This window comes from Pleurodeles waltl, chromosome 3_1 (genome assembly GCF_031143425.1).
Source record: "Pleurodeles waltl isolate 20211129_DDA chromosome 3_1, aPleWal1.hap1.20221129, whole genome shotgun sequence".
NCBI lineage: Eukaryota > Metazoa > Chordata > Amphibia > Caudata > Salamandridae > Pleurodeles > Pleurodeles waltl.
Window position 1 is genome coordinate 1,705,200,185 of NC_090440.1, and position 13,837 is coordinate 1,705,214,021.

The window sequence follows — 13,837 nt, forward strand, 5'->3', positions numbered from 1 at the left end:
GCTCTCTCTCGCTCACCTGTTTGCTTTTTTCCACCCCACCTCTATGTTTTTACCACCCACCCACCCCCTTCGTGTTGCTTTTGACCCTCTGTGTGTTGCTTTCCCCCGCGTCAAAAACAAATAGCCCGGTCTTGCAATTTTTTTTCTTTTTTTTACCAATTTAACATCCGTGATTGGGCCTACAAAATGACCTGGCTGCCTGCATCATCAGCTTTTGTTTTTTATTCCTCTTTAGTCAGTCGGAACGGCATCAGAGATACTGTACTAGAACCATTGGCAAAGTGTAGAGGTCCCAAAAGCAAGAACTAGTGCCTTTATCAATGTTTTTTTTTGGGTGGTACTGCTAGGCACAAAGCCCTGCCCTGTCCAACACCCTGTCCCATCCCATGCCCCGCCACTCCTCACATGGTGAAACGTTTTCTGAAGTTGGTAGATCTGCGATATGCCCTGCGTGTAATAAAAAATTAGAGTCCTAAACTGGTTTGGATGGGGCATGCATTTGTTACTCTTGCATCCATCACACAAAACTTTGCTCATATTCAGAAGCAGTCATGGCCACTGTATTGTACTTGAATCTATAAATTGAGGCCACCCTTACTAAGGGGGCATCCATCGTGCACAGCAAAATGGCCTATAAAAGTTGTGCTCTTGAGGGTGTTAGAATAAAATGGCACCCACCACTGTAAGTACATCTTGGGGAAAGCTTGGCATTTGGAGGGGCAGGTTCGACAGGCAATTGGGCTGCGTGGAATGGAAAGAATAAGGAAAATAAATTTAGGGCCCTGGATTAGGCAGTTGAGAGTAAGGTCTGTACAACATTTCAGTAGATTAATAACAGCTGAAAAAATGGACATTGACCAATACACCTTAGTCTTAAACTCAGGGCTTTAAATGAGCTAGGCCTCTCTGGCTCTCAGCCTGGTAGTATTTAAAAATGGACATTGAAACAGATCTATATCGGACCCTGTATTTGCGTCCTTAAAGTTATAGGCAAAAACACTGCTCCATTTCTGAACAATGAAAAATGGTAAGGTAATCCATGTCAGTGATTTAGGTTCTGTTAATATTTCCGGTTTTACGTAATCTTACATTCCTTGAGTGTTTGTCATTCCAAGGATGTTGTGTTTCTGTATGCTTTTCGTGTTCATATTACTCTTCAATAGTGCATAATTTAAAGTGAGAGGCCTCAAAATATTTATAGCAAGCCGCGACTGAGTGCTTTGGGGAGAAAGGCAGTGCGAGTTTTGTACAGTGCCTGTCACTGGGTCAGGGAGGTGCTCAAAATACATGATCATCTAGTGCTTGGCCTCTCTGCAGAGCACACAGATCAGTGGCCATGTATTCCAGGTGCATATGTGACTCTATGCAGGATTCTGTGTGTGAAGGAGGGACACACATTTGCTAAAATATTGATATGGTGAAAGCAAAAAAAAATAGGTGTTTACAGGTGAGAGGTGCGTTGTGTGTTGGGGGGGTGAAGTAAAGCAGTGGCAAGGAAGTATTTTCAGAAGACAGTGAAAAGAAGGTGATGAAGAGGACAGAGATGAGGTGTAAGATATGCAGATGGACGAGATGTGGAGAGTAAAAGGGTGCACATGTCCTTCATAGAATGAACACAACAAGGCTAACTGAGACACTTTGAAGACCACTAACCCTTTCACAGGCCTCATTAATGTTTAGTTCACAGTCTCATTATTTCAGATTTAAAATATATTCAGTATTATTTACAACAAAATCCTTGTTGTAACTAATTTATCTTAGACAGCTAACAACCACTGACAAAGCGGAAAGTCCTGGGTGGTTTTAATTTGTATGTCTATTGTTGTATTATATATCTGGGTGCAATAACAGAAGGCTTAGAGGCACCATATTACCGGTTTGCTGGCACAACATGGAAATCACAAAAATTTGAGACCAGATTTACTATGCACTTACGTTATCCTTGTGTCACGCAAGGCAACCCAAGTGCTTAAGTGACATTTACGAAGCTACGTAAATCGATATTTGCTTGGCCTTGCGTCACTTTTTACCTGCAAAGTATGTCACTTTTTACCTTCAAGGTAACACAAGGCAGTGCTGTGTTACATTAGGGAAGTGGTGCTTCCATGCATACAGCCAAATATTTTTATGCAAACCCAGCTGTACTAAAGTCAGTAAACCGGCGTTTGCACCAAAATTGTGACCATACCAGAGACTGGCATAATTAGTAGAATATTTTTATTTCTCTTTGTTACTTCCTCTGTGAATGTGTGCTGCGTTCTGCAGCACACACATAAAGAGAAATACGCTTGTAAGGCCCAGATTCTGGTAGATGTCACGCAGCACAGTGCAGCATCCAAAAAAGCTGCGCTGCATGACAAGCAGAGAGCAGGAGAGTGCCATATTCACACAGAAATGGCACTCTCCTCCCTCACCCTAGCGCAGGCACCAATTTCAGCTGCCATGCGCCACACGTATACTTATTGACATAGTGCTAGGGTGTGTGCGTGAGTCTAGCAAAGGTCTTTTACAGAAAGGATATCCTTCCTGTATAAAATACTATGCCTAGACAAGTGCAAATGCGCTTCTCACTTTGTGCTGTTTAGTACAACACACATGCAAGTCACAAAAGCGGGGATAAATGAAAACATTTCACCGTTTTGCATCTGCTTTTAAAAGGTCTTAATTTTGGTACTAAACCCTTCCTTCTAATCTTTCAGAATAGGGTTCAGCGTCAAAAAGCATGGGTGGTAGCAAATAACTATTTGCGTTGGTTTGTGAAAGCCCCAAAAAAGTTTAGCATCAGTTTAGTGTTATAAACCGACTCTAAACCTTTGAGAATCTGGGCCTCAGTATTGTTTTTTTGTGCAGCAAGGTGTCCCTTCCCACACAAAAGCAATTTTGCGCACAACGTGCGCATCCGTGCACCATGGCTCGAGGGCACCTATTTTAGCGCAAGGCAGCCACAAGTGTGACTGTGCACAGAAAGACCTAGCTCTCCCATATCTTCGTAAATATAGTGCAGTTCAGCTCTTTCTCCTTCACGCAGCGCTCCACTGCAATTTGTCTTGCTGCTCCGTGCTCCATGTACCGTTACTAAATCTGGGCCCTAGTTCACGTTTAAGCTGCGCCCATAAATACGTGGACCACGCCCCTTTTAGAGGTCTCCCACTTTTTTCATCCCATTTAAAGCCCTGCTTTATAATCCCAGTATCATCCCTGATAGTCCACCGCTGTAAGCACCCTTGCTGTACTGGCACTGATCTCCCAAGCAAATCTGCCACCCGCGTGCACAGCTCCCCTTGTTGTTCTAGCTTTGGTTTGGGACCCCCGAGTACACGGTTTTCTTGGTAAGTGTGCAGTCTCGCTGTGCTACCTGCCAGTCCAAATGTGGCTGGTCTGGTCGAGCTCCACTCCAGCTCATTCGTGCTGATTTCGAAGGTTACGTCGACGTGTTCGCTGTAATTCTCGGACAGCGCCTTGATACATCGTAGGTCCCCGGTCTCCAGCGCTGCGTGGAACTTGTCCACCATGGCCCCTGCTCTGCGCGGACTCTCCGGCCCCACCAGCTGCAGAACGTGCAGCTTTCCATTGTCGAGGGAGGTCAGAACTTCCATTACAGAATGCCCTCTGGAATGGCTGGGCATGGCTCTATTAGATGTGGTCAGACCTGGCCGTGATCCCTTATTATAAACCCTAATCTCAACCACTCAAGAGTTTGTTGTTGTGCTATTCCTGGCCGCTGCGGACAGGGGTCCGGTGACGGGTTACAGTAGGTAGCCAACAGGGCATGTATGCAACATGTGAGCCGCCTGATAAAAGCGCCAGCGGAATGCGTAGCCCGTGATTAAATGAAAACATTATTATGTCAAGGTAACTACTGGCGGGGCTGGCAACGTAGACCTCACTGGGCTTCGGGGTCCCATGACCTCTGCCGTGCCAGCGAGCTCAGTTCTCTTTTTTTACTCGTGACTTGCCTGATCTTGAACTTGGGCTCCTGCAAGTCAAAGGGCACAGTCATAATGGCGGTATGTCTTGTAGCTGAATTCCATCCTGTCCCTTTTCAGTGTTTCAAATTATGTGCCCGCAGACACCACGTGCTTTACATGGGGCTTGGATGATATATTCTCGATGTTTGTACCTTACTATAGGGATTTACTTTTTGAATGTATATTTATTCTTATTTGTCTTTACTTATGAATATATTTCTCTTTTTTACATTGGTAATTGTTTGAAATAGTGATTATGGAATAAGTCTTGTTTTTTTATTCTATTATGCCTTATCCACACTCTTTATTTGATTGCATATTCTGATCATTAACATATTGTTTCTGAGTGCTTTGTGACAGTTTTTCATTGTTTATATATTTTTGAAAATCTAAAAAAAGTATGTGTCTGACATGCTTTACCCAGTGGTGGTGCTGGTCGTGATGGTGGGTGGATGGATTTTGGGTGGGGAGGTGTGCAAAACATGTAACTTTTTTCTACAGCGCTGATGCCCACCGCAAATTATGGGGGTCATTCTGACCCTGGCGGTCGGTGATAAAGCGGCGGCCAACCCACAAACAGGCCGGCGGTCAAAAAAATGGAATTCTAACCCTGGCGGGAACCGCCAATACAGGCCGCCACTTTAACACTCCGACCGCCACGGCGGGACCGACAAACAGCGCGGCGGTCACTGCCAACAGGCAGGCGGCAGACAATGTACCGCCCACCCTATCACAACTCACCAATCTGCCACCTTTTCCGGGGCGGGAGCCCCGCCGATAAAAACACGGCGGAAACAGACTACGAACGGGAAAACGCTCACCTAGACACACTCCACGAGGAAGGAGGACAGCATGGAGCCCGAATTACACATCCTACCAGCTATTGTCTACCTGCTCATCTACCAGGAGTACGAACGCCGGCGCAGATGACAACAGTGAGTACTGCACCTACGATACAGGCGAGGGGGGAGGAGGAAAGCTTACGGGCACACACATGCGCCATACACCCACCCCGCCACCACAAATACCTACACCCCAATGCCGAGCAACAAGTCAGAGTGACACCACACAAACCCCCCGGAATAATGCAAAGACACAATTTAAATGATCTATAAAATATATGTATAAATAGCTCCATTGAAGGAATGGCAAATATGCCATATAAAAGATACAAAAATAAGGAATGAACATAGGCAACAATATATCCATAGGCAAAAAGTCCGGCACATTCCGTGAAAGTTCCATAGTCCGTGGGCCAATGTGCACAAACACATGGGCAAAGCCCACACAGGAGACCAGATACCATTGGAGAGAACACTGCAGGGGCATCAGACGATAAAACTACAGGCACCTCAGGGGGAAGGGAAGGGGGGCACCTCAGCCACATGAGTCTACGACGCCAGATCCACGAGGGGCCTCCATGCCCACTGTCCCATCCTGGGGAGTGCAAAGCCACAGTCTCACAAGTCCCTACAGTGGGAGGCTTGCCCACTGGACCATCCTGGGGAGTGCAAAGCCACAGTCCATCTGATGGATTACCGACTCCACAGTTATTGGAGGAGGCATGGTGCCCAGAGTGCTTCCTGAAGCCCTGCTCGACACAGAACCGGCACTGTCAATGGGCAAGCGGTGCTTGAGATGAAGGGCCCAGCGGAGCGGTGCTTGAGATGAAGGGCCCAGCGGAGCGGTGTTTGAGACGGCGGGGCCCAGCGGAGCTGTGCTTGACAGGAAGGGCCCAGCGGAGCGGTGCTTGAGATGAAGGGCCCAGCGGAGCGGTGTTTGAGACGGCGGGGCCCAGCGGAGCGGTGCTTGACAGGAAGGGCCCAGCGGAGCGGTGCTTGACAGGAAGGGCCCAGCGGAGCGGTGTTTGATATGAAGGGCCCAGCGGAGCGGTGCTTGAGACGGCGGTGCCCTGTTCAGCGGTGCTTGACAGGAAGGGCCCAGCGGAGCGGTGCTTGAGATGAAGGGCCCAGCGGAGCAGTGCTTGAGACGGTGGTGCCCTGTTCAGCGGTGCTTGACAGGAAGGGCCCAGCGGAGCGGTGCTTGAGATGAAGGGCCCAGCGGAGCGGTGTTTGAGACGGCGGGGCCCAGCGGAGCGGTGCTTGACAGGAAGAGCCCAGCGGAGCGGTGCTTGATAGGAAGGGCCCAGCGGAGCGGTGTTTGAGATGAAGGGCCCAGCGGAGCGGTGCTTGAGACGGCGGTGCCCTGTTCAGTGGTGCTTGACAGGAAGGGCCCAGCGGAGCGGTGCTTGAGATGAAGGGCCCAGCGGAGCAGTGCTTGAGACGGCGGTGCCCTGTTCAGCGGTGCTTGACAGGAAGGGCCCAGCGGAGCGGTGCTTGACAGGAAGGGCCCAGCGGAGCGGTGTTTGAGATGAAGGGCCCAGCGGAGCAGTGCTTGAGACGGCGGTGCCCTGTTCAGCGGTGCTTGACAGGAAGGGCCCAGCGGAGCGGTGCTTGAGATGAAGGGCCCAGCGGTGCGGTTCTTGACAGGAAGGGCCCAGCGGAGCGGTGTTTGAGATGAAGGGCCCAGCAGTGCGGTTCTTGACAGGAAGGGCCCAGCGGAGCGGTGTTTGCGATGAAGGGCCCAGCGGAGCGGTGCTTGAGATGAAGGGCCCAGCGGTGCGGTTCTTGTCCCGGCGGGGCCCTGTTCAGCGGTGCTCCTCCCGGCGGGGCCCGTTCAGCGGTTCTTGTCCCGGCGGGGCCCTGTTCAGCGGTGCTCCTCCCGGCGGGGCCCTGTTCAGCGGTGCTCCTCCCGGCGGGGCCCGTTCAGCGGTTCTTGTCCCGGCGGGGCCCTGTTCAGCGTTGCTCCTCCCGGCGGGGCCCATTCAGCGGTGCTCCTCCCGGCGGGGCCCTGTTCAGCGGTGCTTGTCCTGTGTGTCTAGGGAGCCAGACCTGGCCAAGACTTCCCGCTCATTCACAATCCGAACTTGCGGTCGCGGCGCCCTCCTGTGATGGAGTCCTGGGCCCGTGGGTGTCGTCCGTCACACCCGGAATGGGGCTGGTGGGGCCCTCCTGGGCAGCTCGCCTGCTGCCTGACTTCTCCGCCCTGCTGCCCTTGCCCTCCTTCGCTGGAGCTCTGTGGGCCTTGCCTCCATTGGATGATGTGGCAGGTGACAGGGCAAGGCTACTGTCCTTGGTGGCAGCCGTCTCAGGCTTGTCGCGCTGGGCCTTTTTCTTTTTTGTCCTCTTCCCAGGGGGGGGGGCTGGCTGTCCCCTTGCTGCTGGCCGATGTCCCTGCCCTAGGATCTGGTGGACTCCAATAGCCCTGCACTATGGTCACAGTAGATGCAGGGCTGGTGGTGGCTGAGGTGCTTTTTTTAGTCTTACCAGATGGAGGGGGTGGGTCAGTGATTGGAACGAGCTCAAGGTTCGAAAGGAAAAGGACTTTGGAAGGACAGGGACGGGTAGGTGTAGTGGGTTTGGGAGTGGAGGAAGAGGATGTGGTTGTAGGAGAGTCAGGTGTGCTGTCTTTGGGTGCAGGTGCTTGTGACGGAGGCTGTCGTGAGCTGGATGGCTGTTGGGTGGGTGGCTGCCTGCGTTTGTGTGCTTTGGAAGAGGGGGTGACAGACACACTGGGAGAGGACACAGGGGACGTGTAAATGGCAGTGGGGGTGGTGACTGCACGTGTGCGGACTGTAATGGAGGGTGTGGTGGTGATGGAAGTACTGGCTGATGGTGGTGTGCATGCAGGTGTGAGTGGAGACGTCACAGGGAGGGAGGAGGGAGATGAGGAGGTGGGAGACACAGAGGTGGTAGTAACTGTTGGCATGTCTGCATCTGGATGTTGCTTGGGTGAATGCTTGTGGGATCTGTGGTGCTTATGTCTGGATGAGCTGCCCTTGGGTGTAGAGGTGTGTGCAGGCTGGTCTGATGGTGTGGATGGGATAGGCAGAGGAACAGGAGACTGGGACTGGGTGGAGGGAGTCAGAAGAGGGAGGCTGGAGACAGGGACAATGGCTGCCGTCAGTGCTGAGGCCAGAGCGTTGAACGATCGCTGATTGGCAGCCTGACCCGAATGAATGCCCTCCAGGTATGCATTGCTCCGATGCACCTCCCTTTCTACACCCTGGATGGCATTCAAAAGGGTAGACTTCCCAACAATGAGTGTCCTGAGGAGGTCAATGACCTCCTCACTGAGGGCAGCAGGGGTAACTGGGGCAGGGCCTGAGGTGCCTGGGGCGAAGGAGATGCCCGCCTTCCTGGGCGAGTGGGTACGTAGCGAAGGCTGAGGGGCTGCTGGGAGGGCGGGGCTGGTGCGCTGGGTGGCGGCTGTACCTGTTGTGGCGGTGGGCACGGATGTTGCCGCTACCGCTAGGGAGCTCCCTTCCGAGGACGTGTCGGTGTCACTGACGTCTCCACGGGTCCCCGTTGTGGAGCCCCCCTCGCCCTCCGTCTCACTGGTGTACTCGGAGTCAGTTGTATGGCCCTCCGGGGCCATGTGAGATGCAGCTCCCTTGTGCGCCGATGCCACTTCTCCTCCGCCTGATGATGCTAATGCACACATGAACAGGAAGACAAAGAAAATGGGGGGGGGGAGAAATGAAGACAGGTTGAGTGCATGCATTGGCAACACCATTGTCGGAGAGGACAGACACAGAAGCCCCCTGAACTAGGCCGCGCATTGGGGGTACACTACTCAGTTATTGTGACTCGGCCTACGGGTCTATGGACGACAAATGCACACATGGGTGAGGCCGGACCATGGATAGCTGTACTTGGCACCCTACAGAGGTGGGGGCCGGGGGCACAGGGCCGTGTCTAACGGAGGGGCCTAGCCTACAGAATGCGCCCTGGCATAGAGATAGCCACAGCCCTCCTCCCCCACCCAGACACCTTCACTGCGCGCAAAGATAGCAGAATGTGCTGATACTCACCCCCTTGTGTCTGCTGTGATGTCCTCATGCGCCCATCCAAATCGGGGTAGGCCACCGCCAGGATCCGGGACATCAGGGGGGTCAATTGGCGGCTGGCACCCCTCCTACGTTGGGAGGCCATCCCCAGCAGAGACTCGGCGGTGTTTCTGGTCCCACGGCGGATGTCCTCCCACCTCTTTCGGCAGTGGGTGCCCCGTCTGTTGTGGACCCCCAGGGCCTGGACGTCCTTGGCGATGGCACGCCAAATGTCGATCTTCTGATGGGCGCTGACCTATGTGACATGTACAGGGTGGTAAAGGAAATCGCATCAGTTTTCTGCCTGGTCAATGTGAGTGGCCCCCCCTCCCCAACCTTGCCATGTGGCACATGCTCTCGTCTTTCGTGCGTTGCACTCCTCATTCGCTCCCCTCCCCACCATCTTACATACACCCCACTCAACTCAGGCATAGCCCATTCAACGTGCACCCTGTGTACTAACCTGTTGGTCTGGAGGACCGTAGAGTAGCGCATACTGGGGGAGGACCCCATCAACAAGTTTCTCCAGTTCTTCGGCAGTGAAGGCAGGGGCCCTTTCCCCAGTCGCAGCAGCCATTGTATCTCCCAGACCGAGGTCACAGCAGCACTTGCAGTATAGGTCCTCTCCTGTGGATGATCAGGTCTCGAGTGATTAATCAGATAGAAAATGGCGGTCACGCCCGCGGCGGTGCGTACCGCGGCGGTGCGTACCGCAACCGCCGGCGCACTTCGTCATTGGCTCCTGAGAGCCATAGGGTTCAATGTTAACCAATGCTGCTTTGCGCCGCGGTCTTCGACCGCCACGGTGTGCCACGCCAGCGCAGTGACCTCACATCCCACTGTCACACTTCACAGGTCAGGCAGCCGCCATTTCAAGGGCCCACATGGCATGATTTCTACTGCGTCACACAGGCCTAGGCCTTGCATTGCCACTCATACGATAGCGATTCGTGTACTGTGCAAGCTGTGTGAACGAACCTGTGGGTTGCTTGACTCTGTGCTCCATGTTGTCCTTCCTAGGCACCGTCCGCTGGGACTTGCGAGGAGAAGGATGAATCCTCCCGTGTACCGACCGCTGGTGGACCTGTCGACAATGGAAGAACGACATATCATACTTACATACCGGCTTGACAGAGCAACTATACATGAACTATGTGCCCAGCTGGAGCCAGACCTGATGTCCCCCATCCGCCAACCCACAGGGATTCCCCCTCTGGTGCAGGTTCTGTCAGTACTCCATTTTTTGGTAAGTGGGTCTTTTCAGACAACAGTGGCCATATCATCTGGGATGTCTCAGCCTATGTTTTCTAAGGTTTTATCCAGAGTGTTGTCTGCCCTGATGAAATACATGCGGAGCTACATTATTTTCCCTGAGGTGGGCGATTTGGCTACAGTGAAGGGTGATTTCTATGCCCTTGGACATATCCCCAACATCATTGGGGCCATTGATGGGACCCATGTGGCTTTGGTTCCCCCCAAAGACAGTGAGCAGGTGTACCGAAACAGAAAAAGTTATAATTCGATGAATGTCCAGGTGGTCTGTTTGGCTGACCAGTACATCTCCCATGTAAATGCCAAGTTCCCTGGGTCAGTGCATGACGCGTATGTCATGCGAAATAGCAAGATCCCTTATGTGATGGAACAGCTACAGAGACACCGTGTGTGGGTAATTGGTGACTCTGGTTACCCCAACCTGTCGTGGCTACTGACCCCAGTGAGGAATCCCCGGACCAGGGCAGAGGAACGGTACAATGAGGCCCATGGGCGATCTAGGAGGATCATAGAAAGGACCTTCGGGGTCCTGAAGGCCAGGTTTAGGTGCCTGCATATGACAGGGGGATCCCTCATGTACTCACCAAAGAAGGTGTGCCAGATTATCGTGGCCTGCTGTATGCTTCACAATCTTGCATTGCGACGCCAGGTGCCTTTTCTGCAGGAGAATGGTCCAGATGGTGGTGTTGTTGCAGCTGTGGAGCCTGTGGAGAGTGAAGAGGAGGAAGACGACGGGGACGACACGGACAACAGGGATACAGTCATACAACAATACTTTCAGTAGCACACAGGTAAGAAACAGCCACCCCAATTTACATTTACTTGAGGCCTCATGCGTATCCACTGTCTGTGTTTCCCCCCAGTTCCGGTTAACTGATTTGTGACTTTCCCTTCCCTTTTCAGAGCTGTATGACCCACTGCCTGACTTCAGCTTTGTTTGCCCATGGACTAAAGCTTATTGAAATTGGTATGTTGTCATCACAAAGTAACTGGACATTATTGAACCGTTATGTGTAATACATTTGTTAAGAATACAAGCAGACTCCTGTTTATTTAAGTGGAATAAGTGATTTATTTTAAGTGCTACATATAGGTAAATGATTGGGAAGCGGGGATGGGTGGGGGTGGAGTAATGTCCATGGCAGAGTCCAGTTCTCAGTCGCACAGGTGCATTGTCCATATGCCTGTGGAAGGATGGAGCAGGGGCAGTTCAAGGTTGGACAGGGTGACAATGTGGGACAGTGGGATGACATCATGGGGTATCTTAGGCTGGCGGGGGTCTTGCAATCCTACTCTGTCTTCTTGTGAGATCTCAGGTTCTGCTTGCGGGGTGGTTCTTCTTCTGCAGGAGGTGCGGTTCTGGTGGCCTGTCGTTGTGTGGGGGCCTCCTGTCCACTAGCGCCGGAGGAGGTGGTAGGCTGTTCCTGGCCTGGGCTAGTGACAGGGGCCCTTTGGGGTGCCACATAGTCCCGCAATGTGGTGACGATCTGGGTAAGGGCCAGGACGATGGTCCCCATTGCGGAACCGATGTTCCTCAGTTCCTCCCTGAACCCCATGTACCGTTCCTCCTGCAGTTCCTGGATCTCCTGGAACCAGGCCAGTACCATCGCCATCGTCTCCTGGGAGCGGTGGTATGCTCCCATGATGGAGGAGAGGGCCTCTTGGAGAGTCGGTTCCCCGGGCCTGTCCCCCCCCTGTCGCACAGCAGCCCTCCCAGTTCCCCTGTGTTCCTGGGCCTCTGTCCCCTGGCCGGTGTGCCCACTACCACTGCCCCCAGGTCCCTGTTGTTGTTGGGGTGGTGGGTCAACCTGGGTGCCCTGTAGTGGTGCACCCACCGCTGATTTACGTGCCCTGGAGACAGAGGCATGGGCCCGCTGGGTGGGAGCTGTGCTGGTGTTCCCAGAGGGGGTTGGGTCTGGTGTAGCCTGTGGCTGTCTGTGGGGAACCGACTGTCCAGAGGTCCCCGATGGGCCGGGCTGGTCGTCTGGCTCCAGGGAGACAGAGCTGCTGTCATCGCTGGGGGCCTCTTCTGGGGGTGGGATGGACATCTCTGGACCCTCCGTGGCGGTGTGGTGGCGTTCGGGTCCTGCAGGGGTATAAAGGTATGGTTATTGCTTCTGTGTGTGGCATTTCGTGTGATGGGTGGGTGTCCGTGTACCCATGTGCAGGCATTTCCTTGTGGGGGCTTTTGTGAGGGTGGCTTGTGGGGGTGATGTGTGTGTGCAGTGGGCATGCTTTGGTGATGGGTGTCCATGCTATGGGGTCGCATGCAGGGCTTGGTGTTGGGATGGGTGGGTTGTGATGGTGAGGCTTTTGCTAGGGGTTGGTGTGATGGGGGAGGGGGTAAGGGTGGGGGTATGATTTGGCATGCAGGTGGGGTGGGGGTGGGAAGCAGTAGTGAAGATTTGCCTTACCAGAGTCCATTCCTCCGCCTACTCCTGCGAGGCCCTCAGGATGCAGGATGTGCAAGACTTCCTCCTCCCACGCGGTAAATTCTGGGGGAGTAGGTGGGGGTCCGCCGCCAGTCTTCTGCACCGCTATGTTGTGCCTTGATACCATGGAACGCACCTTCCCCCGTAGGTCGTTCCATCTCTTCCTGATGTCCTCCCGATTGCGTGGATGCTGTCCCACCGCGTAAACCCTGTCCACTATCCTTTGCCATAGCTCCATCTTCCTGGCAATTGTGGTGTGCTGCACCTGTGCCCCGAAGAGCTGGGGCTCTACACGGACTATTTCCTCCACCATGACCCTGAGTTCGGCGTCACTGAACCTGGGGTGTCTTTGGGGTGCCGTGGGGTGGTGTGGTTGAGGTGTGGGGTGGCATTTGTGGTGATGAGTGTGGTGCGTGTGGTGGTGTGTGGTGTTTGGTGCGTGGATTCTGTGTGGGTGATGGTGTTGTGTGCCTCTGTGTTGTGGGATTCTCTATTCTGTGCTCTGTCTCTAGCCTTCGTCAATGATTTCGGGTCGTAGGGGCTTGTGGGTGATGTGGGTGTGTGTTTTATATTGTGTTGGGTGTGTGGGAGTGGTGTTAGTATGTGTATCAGGTGTGTGTATTTCGAACTGACCAATGTGGCTGAGTTTTCTATGGGTGTGTGTATTTTGACTGCGGCGGTGTGTACCGCCAATGGAATACCGCGTTTGAAAGACCGCCGCGTGGATTTGTGGGTCGGAATGGTATGGGCGTATTTCTGTTGGCGTGCCGGTGGAGGTTTGGTCAGCGCCATTTTTTCGCTGACCTTTGGTGTGGCGGATTTTTGAGGATGTCGGGTTTTCGGCGGTTTGCCAGTTGCGGGTCAGAATGACCGTGGCGGTTTACCGCGGCCGCGGCGGTGTTATGGCGGCCTTCTGGCCGGCGGTAAGCGCCTTTTACCGCCGAGGTCAGAATGACCCCCTATGTCTCTCAGCCTCCAATGCAGTGTCTTTGGACAGAGCCTCTCAGTGTCAGAAAGATAAAAACAATCCTTCTGTTTTTAGAGCGAGCGCGCAAGTGCTGTGACCTGTTGTAATTATTGTGGGCTTTTAACCACGCCCATCTCATGCCCATCACTTTCACTCGTCCGTGGGCTTGCATTGCAAAAATCACTTAGGGCCTGATTACAACTTTGGAGGAGGTGTTAATCTGTCCCAAAAGTGACGGTAAAGTGACGGATTTACCACCAGCCGTATTACGAGTCCATTATATCCTATGGAACTCGTAATACGGCTGGTC

At 53.2% G+C, this 13,837-nt stretch overlaps 1 protein-coding gene across 1 annotated transcript in view; it reads right to left on the reverse strand.

The window, feature by feature from the left end:
• ASB18 (ankyrin repeat and SOCS box containing 18) overlaps positions 1 to 3,623 on the reverse strand; it is a 167,441-nt gene extending 163,818 nt beyond the window's left edge. The window contains exon 1 of the mRNA XM_069225556.1: positions 3,356 to 3,623. Within this exon, the coding sequence (XP_069081657.1) occupies positions 3,356 to 3,596 (241 nt within the window). The 5' untranslated portion in view covers positions 3,597 to 3,623. The remainder of the gene's footprint in view (positions 1 to 3,355) is intronic.
• Positions 3,624 to 13,837: the final 10,214 nt, after the last annotated feature.